The sequence below is a fragment of the Desmodus rotundus genome, chromosome 7 (assembly GCF_022682495.2).
Source record: "Desmodus rotundus isolate HL8 chromosome 7, HLdesRot8A.1, whole genome shotgun sequence".
Classification (NCBI taxonomy): Eukaryota; Metazoa; Chordata; class Mammalia; order Chiroptera; family Phyllostomidae; genus Desmodus; species Desmodus rotundus.
Genome location: NC_071393.1, coordinates 16,387,863 through 16,400,128, shown reverse-complemented (window position 1 = coordinate 16,400,128; position 12,266 = coordinate 16,387,863). Strand labels below are relative to the sequence as shown.

General features: G+C 42.9%; 1 protein-coding gene and 1 long non-coding RNA gene across 3 annotated transcripts; one reads left to right on the top strand and one right to left on the bottom strand.

The window, feature by feature from the left end:
* Positions 1-888: 888 nt before the first annotated feature.
* On the bottom strand, positions 889-5,949 carry XBP1 (X-box binding protein 1). Its single transcript, XM_024566903.4, is given in 6 exon segments — positions 889-2,003; positions 2,281-2,388; positions 2,391-2,426; positions 3,592-3,732; positions 4,513-4,609; positions 5,659-5,949. Coding segments are annotated over 6 exon segments (1,170 nt in total). The 5' UTR covers positions 5,889-5,949; the 3' UTR covers positions 889-1,445.
* A 58-nt stretch (positions 5,950-6,007) lies between these two features.
* LOC123480402 (uncharacterized) lies at positions 6,008-11,612 on the top strand. 2 transcript variants are annotated; one of them, XR_008427340.2, is made up of 4 exons: positions 6,008-6,423; positions 7,127-7,308; positions 8,879-9,036; positions 9,529-11,612. It is a non-coding gene; the product is annotated as an uncharacterized lncRNA (long non-coding RNA). The 2 variants fall into 2 exon arrangements; XR_011651416.1 differs by having other exon boundaries at positions 6,008-7,308.
* Positions 11,613-12,266: the final 654 nt, after the last annotated feature.

Below are 12,266 nucleotides of genomic sequence, written 5' to 3'. Positions count from 1 at the left end.
TTGTACTTGGTTGAAACTATACCTTGCATTTTCTTGTTGCTTGGGACTCTTTGAATCCCATCTCCTTTTCTGTACTATACTCATTCACTTGGACCTCCCCAGAGGTTGTCTTAATATTGGCATAGAGTGCTAGCATAGGTGAAATGTTTTTAAGTAAGGAAGCTCTTTAAGAGGATTCCCACGGAAGAGGTGTACCGTGAAGGATGATGAGTTCATCAGGTCTCTAGTTTGGGGATTGTATTAACTTCTGGGATTTTTCATTCTTTAGTGAAACAAGTTCTAGAGTGTATCTAATTCTGTAAGAGATTAAAATCCTTCCAAAGTGGATTAGGTGATAATAGCTAATTTCTGAGTGCTTGGGGTGGTGCCTGGCATATCCAAATGCTTATATTATCATGTTTGAATTGTTTAACTGTTAGAGATACTGACTATTATGCCCCTTTACAGATAGGGAAGTAAGTGATATTGGACATCCAGGGTTACCCAGCTAACAGTGGCAGAGTTAAACTCAGGGAGTCTGATTCTAGAATACGCTCTTAATTCCTTTAAAAATTGCAAGAGAACTTTGATATTTAATGGCATGTCCTTCTCTCACATCAGATGGTATAGCAAAACAGTGGTTAAGAGTTCTAGCTCTGCCACTTACTAGCTGTGATATTGGTCTGTTAGGCTGAAGAAACTGTCTCAGAAATATAGTAACTGCTCAGAGTAGATTATATCCCTTATGGCCACCAGGAATTGGAGCAGGCAGTAATGAAGGGGGAAAAAATCTTCAGTCACTAAAAACTGGCATGCTTACTGAAGTTGGGTAAATCACTACTATGGCAAACAGTGAAACATCTAGAGGGAACGTAAGACAAGGTCCAAGAAAATCAAAGAACAAAGACACTGCGTTGCACTTTTTAATTGCATGGGTAGTTTTAAATAAATGGAGAAAGCACCTTCAGAAGTTACACTAGCAGGGAAAGATTCCATTGAGCATTTACATAGTAAATTTCTATAACTTTATAAAAGATTCTTGATCTTTACTGGAACTGTACATGAGGGAAAAGGAGCCCCCCCAGGAAGGTTTCTCTTTGCTTGCAGAAGCAAACTAAAGGACCTAAAATTGGAGGCAAGCATGGGATGCTGAGAAGAGAGAAATGACAAAGGGCCGTTCATAAATTCCCTGTCTGATGTCCTCTACATAGTATTTTAGGGCACACTGCTGCCCTTAAGATAAAGGTACAACCTCAAAAGCTATAATTCTGCATTATTGTACTATATCTGAGTACCTTGCACTGCTGAATGTCAAAAGATAATACCTGGGGTGACCTGTGAGATTTGAATAGACATTCTTTGCTATGTACCTTCTACTTTGGCTTTTGAAAGCAGCACAAAAAGCCACTTCTGCTATCTTCCAGGCAGTATAATAGTCAAGGAAAAGGGTAGTATTGGATCATTCCTTAGACACTAATAAGCTGGGGGAAAAGTTCATTGGCAAAACTGTCCTCCCAAGAATGGTCTACACCAAGCAAAGAGGACATGTCGCTGAAAGGGGAAGGAGAGCCCTCATATCTACAGTCACTGTAAGCATCCATTAGGCAGGAAGATGGCTTCAGGCAGTGGCTGGATGAAAGCAGATCTGGGATATCCAGCTCTGGAATGAAGTCATCTTCTACAAGTTCTTCCTTCACTGCGACAGTTAATTCAGGGTGATCTTTCTCTGAGGGGCTGGAAGGTGCTTCCTCAATTTTCACTACCACATTAGTTTGGCTCTCTGTCTCAGAGGGTATCTCTAAGACTAGGGGCTTGGTATATACATGATCAAAACGAATCAGTTCATTAATGGCTTCCAGCTTGGCTGATGACGACCCCAGTGATGGAGAAGGGGAGGCGGGTAAGGAACTGGGTTCTTCTGAGTAGACATCTGGGAGATGCTCCACGCTGGTAGGCTCTGGAGAAGGACATCTGAGGAACATGACGGGGTCCAAGTTGAACAGAATACCCAACAGGATATCAGACTACAAGAAGGAAAAAAATAAATGGAGTCCAACTATTAGAACGCACCCGAGAACCCACCTAAAATACTGAGTACTAGGTTCCACAATGTAAATTAATCATTATGCTGTATGAAACCCTCTGCAACCCACCAAATCCATTTACTTTGAATTACCTTGAAAGGTAGATGTTCACCCTTAACCCACCCCAAGCTAACTTATACCCTGATCTGTCCGGTTAGGGATACTGGGCGTCAAACAGATGTTACACAGCTCTTTAGTAAATGCAAATAACCCCTACCTCAGAGTCCGAAGAGTCAACACTGTCAGAATCCATGGGGAGACGGTCTGGAGGGGTGACAACTGGGCCTGCACCTGCTGCAGAGGTGCACGTAGTCTGAGTGCTGCGGACTCAGCAGACCCGGCCACCGGCCTCGCTTCATCCCCCTGAGAGGAAACACCAAAGTGAATAAATTGCTCAAACAGCTGAGAATCCCCAAGGAAAAATGCTTACAGGGAACGTGATTCTCAACCTTCAAGAAAGTTAGAAAACTAATCTTTAGAGCTGAAATCTTTCCCTTACCTTTGTTATTTCCATTTTCTTGAGTCCTCCTCAAGAAAAGATGAGAAAAGGGAGTAAGACTGACTTTTCATTGTAATTTTATATGCTATGAAACATTTTTTACTCCCCAAAGATTCAAGCAGGATTACTATTCTCCTCTTTGAGATTTTATTTACTTACTTTCAGAGAGGGGAGAAGGGAGGGAGAAGGAGAGGGAGAAAACCATCAATGTGCATGAGGAACACTGATCAGGCGCCTCTCCCATGCCCCCCACTGGGGACCTAGCCCACAACCCAGGCATGTGCCCTGACCAGGAATAGAACTGGCGACCTTTCAGTCTATGGACCACACCCAACCCACTGAGCCACACCAACTGGGGCTAGGATTGATATTTTTAAATAATATCCTAATGATAGTCTCTGTAGTAATGTCCCTAAGTAATGCAGTACTATAGTAAATTAGGCCCTGAATCTTTTGGGATAGTAATTATTTTAAAGTTTGTCTTGAATACTACTACCTTTGCAGAGTGGAACGGCCCTACTGTTGATCTTAGACCACGTAAGCATGGTCACTGAAGTTAACAGAATCCACAGATTAAAAGCCATAAATCCTTTTATTTTTTGTTAAAGAGAGGGAGAGAAACATCAATGTGTGGTTACCTCTTGAGCACCCCCTACAGAGGACCTGGCCCACAACCCAGGCACGTGCCCTAGACTGGGAATTGAACCGGAGACCCTTTTGATTCACAGGCCAGCACTCAATCCACTGAGCCACACCAGCCAGGGCTAAAAGCCATAAATCTTCCATCAGAGAAGTATCACTATGAAAATGCATCCTTTCCCCACTCATTCATATTCATCAAAAAGCTACTATAAATTTAGTAACACTCCAAGATTTGACTGGCGCTCATTCTGAGTCTCCTTACTACGAGCACATCTTACTGGCTGGCACATGCTACTGGCAACATTTGTTAGCACTTCCGGTTAGAGAGCCATGTAACTTAAACCATGTCACGTCTCACATACGGCACCAAATAAAGGAGACACTTACCTTGGTCTCTTCCTCCTCTTCTACGGAAGCATCCTGAACCTGGGCATCCATCCCCAAGCGCTGTCTCAACTCCTGGTTCTCTACTACAAGGCCATGAGTTTTCTCTCGTAAAAGCTGATTTTCTAGCAAAAGCTTTTGGTTCTGGAAGAAAGTTCATAAGAGGCTATTAAAACATCTAATTCTTTCACTTAACACACCGGATAAAGTTTCACTACAATTAATTTCCTTCTACATTAGAAAAACTATCCTTATCCAGTTCATATTAGGTATTAGAAGGCATGGTCATAATCACTAAAAGTGAATTATTTAAGAAGGGGCATTTCATGGGGTCACAAATAACACAATGCCTCCAACTAATATAGACCTCAGCAAAGGGTGACTTGTAGTTTTAAATTTAAACATGTTAAAAAAAAATCCTATCTTGAACTGGCAGGTAATAAAAGTAGACCATAAAATCAAAATATGTAAAACAAGAAATAAAAACAATATAAATAACCCTTATGTATTCAGGATGTGTAACTGGCAACAATTTAAGATTAGGTGGCCCCTAAAAGGGACAGGGAACCATTAGTGGACTTTGGCCAAGCCAGGAAGGGGCTCAGATTTAAGCAATGATTTCCTATCTGCTCTTAATAACTTCTTAGTACTAACTTGATAAACATTGTGGTAATGTTGTAATTCACCAACTTTGAAACAGATCTAGTACCACATGCCAGAAGGTCAATCATTCTCTCATCAAACTTCACCATTTAACCAACTACCTATCTACCCTAACTTAATTAGTTTAACTTTTAATTACATGTTCAATTTTATTCTAAAGGGACCGAAGCAACTTGGGATGGGCAACAAATATCAGAACATTTATCAAGGAAGGATATTGCAATGGATAAAAGAGAAGAGTCTAGCCTTAAGTATTTTTACCTCTTCTTCCAAATCTACCACTTGTTGTTCCAGCTCACTCATTCGAGCTTTCTTTCGGTCTCTGGCAGTCTGAGCTGCTACTCTGTTTTTCAGTTTCCTAGGAACAGAAGGGATATACCACACTGAGTCATCTCAAACCTTATTTATATCTTTATTTGAAAACTTGGCCAGCTGGTGCTTTCACATCAATTTACAGTATGCGGTAGACTAATGGTAAAATACACTTCAGGCTCTTCCCCTCCATAAAGTAAAACAAAAATACAGCCTTCTTTCAATCTAGCTGGAAGAACTGCTTCATTCTCTCCCACCTTGCGTCATCCACTTCGGTCTCATTCCGGCCACAGCATGGGGGCTGGACACACATATTACTCATCTTGCAGCGTAAGAAATTTCCTCCTCCCTTTTCCACTCCCCCGTTGCTTCCTGACTCCAATTCTCCCGAGCGGGATCAACCTGGACTATCTAAATCTAGTGATGGCCTCAGTTGCGCAATGACAGAAACCCTCTCTCCGCAAACAGAACTCAGACAGGGGAGAGGCTGATGCCTTCCCCTCTAGTGCTGAGACCCTAGACAGTCCTGGATCTCAGATCCTAGGCCGGAGCCGAGTCAGCTGGCGGAGGCACTTAATAAACCACAAAGGGCACACTGCTCAGGAAAGAACTAGCATTACTCAGTTAAGTAATAGGCACTGCCCTCCTCATCTCCCCAACGACCTCAAGAACTAATTACCGTTGTGAGGCCGCAGAGACTGAGTTTGACTAGAAAGCCACACAGAGCTCACAGCCCTTTCAACAGCTGTCATTTCAGCTGCTCCTCAACATACAGTCGGTAAACTGAGTCTATTCGACTCCAAGTTCAGAAAAGCTGCTTCTGTGGTCACACATCAAGGGGGCCTAGAACCCAGGTGCCCGCATCCCCTGCTCTAGGCATCTCTTAATGAGACAGACAAGAGGGAAATAAAAAAGACCTGAGCAGCCCGGACTCAACTCAGCGTGGTGGATCCCCGCACTCCAGACTTCCTGTCCCGCCCCGCGCCACGCTGGCACCAGACTGGCCCGGCCAAGGGCGCCCGAGCGCGGCGCGATCCAGACCCAGACCCCTGCCCCAGGGTCGGATCCGGTCCCAGACCCGGGTCCCTCGCCCACCTCCGCAGCGCCTTCTCCTCGGGGCTCAGGTGTGTGAGGCGCTGTCGCTTTCGCGCCTGGGTTGGCCCCCCGCTCTCTGCCTCTGGGCTGGCCCCTCGCTGGCCCGCTGGCAGCATGAGTGGCATATTCCGGCCGGCCGGGGCTCCGGCGGCAGCGGTGGGCTTGCTGGGCAGTAGAAGCACTTTGGGAGCCCCGGCGGCCGGGCTCTGCGCGGATGCCACCACGACCATAGCCCAAGAGTGTCTACTCCAATGCGCACTGCCACCGCCCAGCCTTCCGGCCGTGCCGCCCCAGCCTTTCTATGGTCGTGGCCACCCGCGATTGGCCAGCGCCGTGTGACGCACGGCGCATCTTGCCGCCTATTGGTTATGAGGGCCCTGCGGGGGCGGAGCCAAAGTGTCCAGCGTGGCGGCGGTGCGCGGGGTCATTTTTCCCTCGGCGACCCGCAGGAGCCAGCCATGGCCGGTGCGGGACCCGCATGGCAGGAGCTAGGCGGAGTTTCCATAGCGAACTAGTTTTCTCCCTAGGCTGACGCATTTTTACTCGGAATGACGATTTTGTTCCAAACTGAGAGAGTTCCAGACGGATGAGCAGATTTTTACCTCTGGCTGATAGAATTTTAACTCCTGCGCCACTTCGTACTCCCGAGTAGACGGAGAGTCGAGAGAGCGCCGAATCGGGCCTTGAGTTGGAAAACAAAGCCTGTAAAGAAATTCTGCAAAATAAGAGCCTTTATTTAATGAGATCGCACATTTTTAGCTCATGGTAAGGGCTTACTAAAAACGATAGATGTTATCTCCGAGTGGCAGGAATACACGTGTTTTAATTTTTCTTTGCATTTCTAAGTCTTCTAGTATGAGCATATGTAATATTTTTAAGGAGAAAAAAATAATTGCACTTGTAAAAACGAAAGGAAGTTCAAGGTTGATACTCCGCGGTTGCGGCGTGATGGGGGTGAAGGAGCAGTGGGGGAAAGAACGGCCCTGAGAAAGAGGGGCCCTCGGGTTAGCAGCTAGGGAGCAATTTAGACACTCGAATACTAACATGGAAAAACCCAAGAAAATACCACACACATACAAGTTTACTTTTTAAAAGCAAATTACAAACTGTTAAGTTCCCTAGAGTCACAAAGCAATACAAGTAGTTACTGTTTCCTCTGCTCAGCACAGTTCTAAATTCTAGGGAGGCAACGATTAGTAAACTCGTTACCAGCGATTGGAATACCTGCAAAAAGTGAAAAGGTAGAGTTAGTTCTAGGCAATTCTACAGCGTTAATATGTTAGATTAGCTCTTCAATTATATTTTGGTGGGGAGGGAACAGGATGGGAGGAAGGAACTAAGTCAATTCAATCTCTTGATACGCAGGCCCTTTAAAGGGGCACCGGTTCTGTTATTCCCAGGGGTATTATTCCCACAATTCCTTCATTCCCATGAAGTCTCCCAACACGTATTTTCTTCCTCCAAATAGGCAAAGTGAAATCAGTGACAATTTATTTTAAATGAGCTGGTCCAGCTCACGGCTCCCTGAGCACACGCTGCTTCTATGGACAGGAAGAGTTGGTGATGATCCCAGACTCCCCAGGACAAAGAAGCACGCCTCCTTAACTCTGGTCAGCCTTGAGCTCCATGTGTCCTGACGTGCCTGCACGGGTAGGAGAGTCGCCTCCGGTCTCCCAGACCTTTTGGGAGAAGTTTTCCTTCTGGTTGAAAACTGTACATTTAAGAGTAGAGGACCTTGGAAATCTATAAGGTGTTCTAAGTCATGTAATTGTCATGCAACCTTTTATTTATTAAGTTAATATTTGTGAAGGCCAAGAGAATGTCTGGCACTGTGTGAAAAAAATCCCGGGAAAACTAAAAAGAAATTTAAATCATTTAGGCATAAGAAGAAAATGCACGAGGCCTCCAGGGCCCAGTGAGAAACCATGTGGAGAAGGCCCAAGTTGCTGGTGCAGAGGGGAAAAGTTGGATGGATTGCATTTTGGTCTTGCTTAATGGGGTAGAAAAAGAATGTTGAAACCGACTCCCTCAGTTTTGTTTTCAAGGCTTTTATCTTTCTGATAAAACTTAAAATCATGCCAGTTTTAAAGTAATTTGACACAATGCAGATTGCTATTTATGAAGTCTCCAGCACTCACATGCAGACCTTTGAACAGTCTCAGATCCTCCGTGTTAAGACTAATCTGATCATTCTTGCATCAGATGCCATTAGCATTTTAAAGCATTTGCTAGGCACTTGTGATAAGAGCTCTAAAGCACATGAAATACAAAGTTCTTAGTCTTCATGAAATGTAAAAAAAACAATGATGAGACGCAGTAAATCATTAAGTCTAAATAAGTGTCAATGCAACACTTATTGTTACAAATCTGTTACAAAACCCAGTAACAGATGGAAACTAAAATTCAAGAGTGCTCTAATGTGGCAGTTGCTAACTGTGTGTGGCTGTTAGGCACTTGAAATGTGGCTACTCTGAATTAAAATGCACTGCAAGCATGCAAGTCACAGTGGATTTGAAGACTTAGTATGAAAAAATGTAAAATATCTCACTGATCATTTTTATATTGATTACGTGTTGAAATGATAGTATGTTTGGTATTTTGAGTTAAATTGCTTTTTAAAAAATTAATTTTACCTCTTTTTTTTAATTGACTGCTAAATTTTTAATTACACAAGTGGCTTGCACTATATTTTATTGGATAGCCCTGGTCTAGATGATATTTCAGTGTGAGGTGGCACAGGTAAACAAAGAGAAAGAAGGTAAATAAAAGTGTGTTAAGGTTCCTGCCTCCTTTAGCGAAAAGATATGCATAATGATTAATACTAGACACTATTAGAATAAATATATGTGTTAATAGTGACTTTTGAATTAATGTGCACGCACCCCTAAGGGCACAAAGAAACTTTCCAAGCCACATATGTGGGTACATGCATAAAATCTCTTTTCCAAGATACACATGCCTGAGAATGGTGTCTCTCAAGCTGATTCTCTTCCCAGCCCCTCTTTTCAGTCACCATTCTTGCATCCTGCAGAGGGGAGACCCTCTTTTCACTCATGCTGAATCTTTCCAAGGCACCTGGTCCTGACATAGAGAAACCGCTGGGGTTCCGAACAAATAGGCCAGGCAAGCTATTGGTGATGGTATTGAGAAAAAAAATGACCCTCATCACTGAGTATCAAATTCCTTCCCAACTCCATCAGTTCTCATTCTTTGTTTTCAGGAAAATGGAAGGAAGACAAAATTGAGTTGTCAGCTGTGAGTTCAGTACAAAAATTTTTACTGATGAATCATTATGTGACTTGGCTTCTAACTCAAAAGATGTTCAAACAATTGAAGGACATTGTTAAAATAGAATGCCTTCCATCCTCATCCTCTTAGGTATGTGAACAACGGTTTTGGGCACCTACATTTTTGTAATGAAAAATAAAACAAAATTGATGCCAAATCCGGTCTCATTCTAGCAATAAGTACTATTAATCCATTGACACATGAAGCCAAAGATATATTTCCAATATAACTTTACTTTCTATGTTTAATAATTATTCATCAAAAATTAGGAATGTATATTGTTTTGATAAACTTTATCAAAATTTAATAAACTATCTTATTTTAATTTCATTATGATAGCTTCATGCAGAATTATTTTTACAATAAAAAGAAAGTTTTAAAATACTTAAATACATATACTTTTTTGCAGGGTAGCCTATTAGATAATCAAGAATAGACTTTTAAGTATGAAACTATATTACACTGGGATAAAATCCTATAAAGTAGAATGGAACTATAACTTAAAAGAGAAAGAGAAATGAAAATTACAGGTTCTTATAAAAGAACTTGTTAGTACTTTTTTAAACTTTTGATTTTGTACAGGCTTCCGGTCAAGATGGTGGCATAGGCAGACGTGGCTCGCCTCTTTGCACAATCACATCAAAATTACAACTAAGATATTAAACAACGATCACTCAGGAATGTCAGAAATCAAGTTGAATGGAAATCTGACAACTATGGAATTGTAGAAACCACATCCATCCAGACAGGTAAGAGGGGCACAGATGCGGAACAGGGTGGCCCCACACCCACGTGGATAAAAATTCAGGAGGAATATCTTGGGAGTGATGAGTCCCAGACCCACACCAGGCCCCCAGGCCAGGATTCCAGTGCCAGGAAGATAAGTCTCTACAACTTCTGGTGGCAAAAACCAGCAGGCATTGAGTCAATGGAGGAGGCTGCTGGAGCCCTAAGCAGTTCTTCTTGGGGAACCCACACACGGACTCACCTACTCAGACTCACTCCCTCTGAGCTCCAGCACCAGGGTGGCAGCTTGAAGGGCACCATTGGTATACAGGGAGAGACTGACGTGTCTGACATCAGGGTGAGCAGAGGCCACTGTCCTTTTGCTGAACCCTCTTCCCACAGAGCCTGTAGACTGGTACCATATCTATCTGAGACTCCATCAACCTGGATAACACTGTTGGACCCTCCTTGGAGATTCAGAGGCTCTACCCCACCCAACTTACTGGCCCACCCAAGCTGCTTTTCCCTAAGAATGGCTCATCTTGTCTCCTAAATCCTATCAAACAAGCAACAGCTGTCTTCAGCAAACCCTAGAGGCAGACAGATTAGAGTCACAGCTTGGCTTCACCTGGAATTGCCAAACCCAGCACGAGCAGCAGCCATCTCAGATTGCTTTATAACTCAGGCAGGGTGCCCCAGGCAAAACACAGGTGGGGGCTGATTTTGGCCCTTCAGAAAACCCCGGGGCCAGCACACCCAGTGAACAGCTGTTGCCCCTGCACAGCTGATCCTCCATGGAGGGCAGAGGTTGGTGGTCAGTAGTCACAGCCAGTCCTTGCAGCTGGTGGGCCTGGGTAAAACCCTCTCATTGATCTGCCAACAGCAACCAAGGCTCAACTACGAGAGGAAGGTGTACTCAGTCCACACAAAGGGTGCATCTTAAGTACCCAGCTTGAGTGATGGAGAAGCTGTGCCACTGGACCCTACAGAACACCCACTACATTAGGCCATACTACCAAGCCATGGAGTCAAAGCAGCTCTACCTAATGCATAGTAACAAACACGGGGAGGCTGCCAAAATGAGGAGACAAAGAAACATGGCCCAAATGAAAGAACAGATCAAAACTCCAGAAAAAGAACTAAACAAAATGGAGATAAGCAATCTGTCAGATGCAGAGTTCAAAACACTGTTTATAACAATGCTCAGGAAACTTAGTGAGGACCTCAGCCTCATAAAAAGATCCAGTCAGAAACGAGCGATACACTAATTGAAATAAAGAACAATTTACAGGGAAACAACAGAATGATGAAGCCGAGAATCGAATCAATGATTTGGAACATAAGGAACTAAAACACAACCATGCAGAGCAACAAGAAGAAAAAAAGACTCCAAAAAAAAAAAAACTGAGGATAGTATAAACAGCCTCTGGGACAACTTAAGAAGTTCAACATTCACCTCATAGGGGTGCCAGAAGGAGAGGAACAAGAAATTGGAAATCTCTCTGAAAAAGCAGTGAAAGAACATTTCCCTACTTTGGTGACATGCAAGTCTGGGAAGTGCAGAGAGTCCCAATTATGATGGATGTAAAGAGGCCCACTCCAAGACACATCATTATTAAAAGGCCAAAGGTTAGAGATAACAGAGACTCTTAAAAGCAAGAGAAAAGAAGTTAGTTGCTGGAAGGTTGCTGGATGGGGGAGGAGGAGAAGGGGCGAGGAGGTGAGGGGATTAGGAAGTACAAATAGGTAGTTATAGAAAGCCATGGGGATGTTAAGTACAGTATAGGAAATGGAGTAGTCAAAGACCTTATATGCTTGACCCATGGACATGAACAATGATGGGGGGATTGCCTGAGGGTGTGGGGGCTGTTGGGTGGAGGTGGGCAAAGGAGGAAAAATCAGGACAACTGTAATAGCATAATCAATAAAATATAATTGACAAAAATAAAAAAGTAAACTTTTGATTTTCTTATTTCAAACTTACAGAAAAGAAGCAAGAATAGTAGAGTTCCTGTATATTTTTCACCCGGACTCCTTACTCAGACTTCCCATTAACTTTTTACTGTATTTGTCTTAGAAGTCTTTCTCTCTGTGTATGTATATATGTACATATACATATATCATTTATATATTTAAATTTTTCTGAGCTATTTATGAATGAGTTACAGATATGATGCCCATGACTCTTAAAATGTTGTGTTTATGTATTTTCTAAAATCAAGGTATATTCTCCTCATAACAGCAGGACAACCATCAAAATCAGGAAATTAGCATATGTATAGGTAAAGTATCACTATCAATCACCAAATTCCATTCATATTTCTCTGGTTGTTCCAATAATGTCCTTTATAGTCTAGAATCTGGTCCTAGTTCAAGTATTGCATATGGTGACTATTGTGTCTTCTTAATGTCCTTCAACTGAGATCAGTTCCTCAGTCTTATCTTTTCTGACCTTAAGTGTTTTTTTATTTTAAATTTACAGATCAGTTTACTTTATGGAATGTCCCTCAGTTTGGATACGTTTAATGTTACCTCATGATTTATGCATTTTGGGCAGGCATGCCGCGGAAGCGATGCCTCGTTCCCTCAGTGTA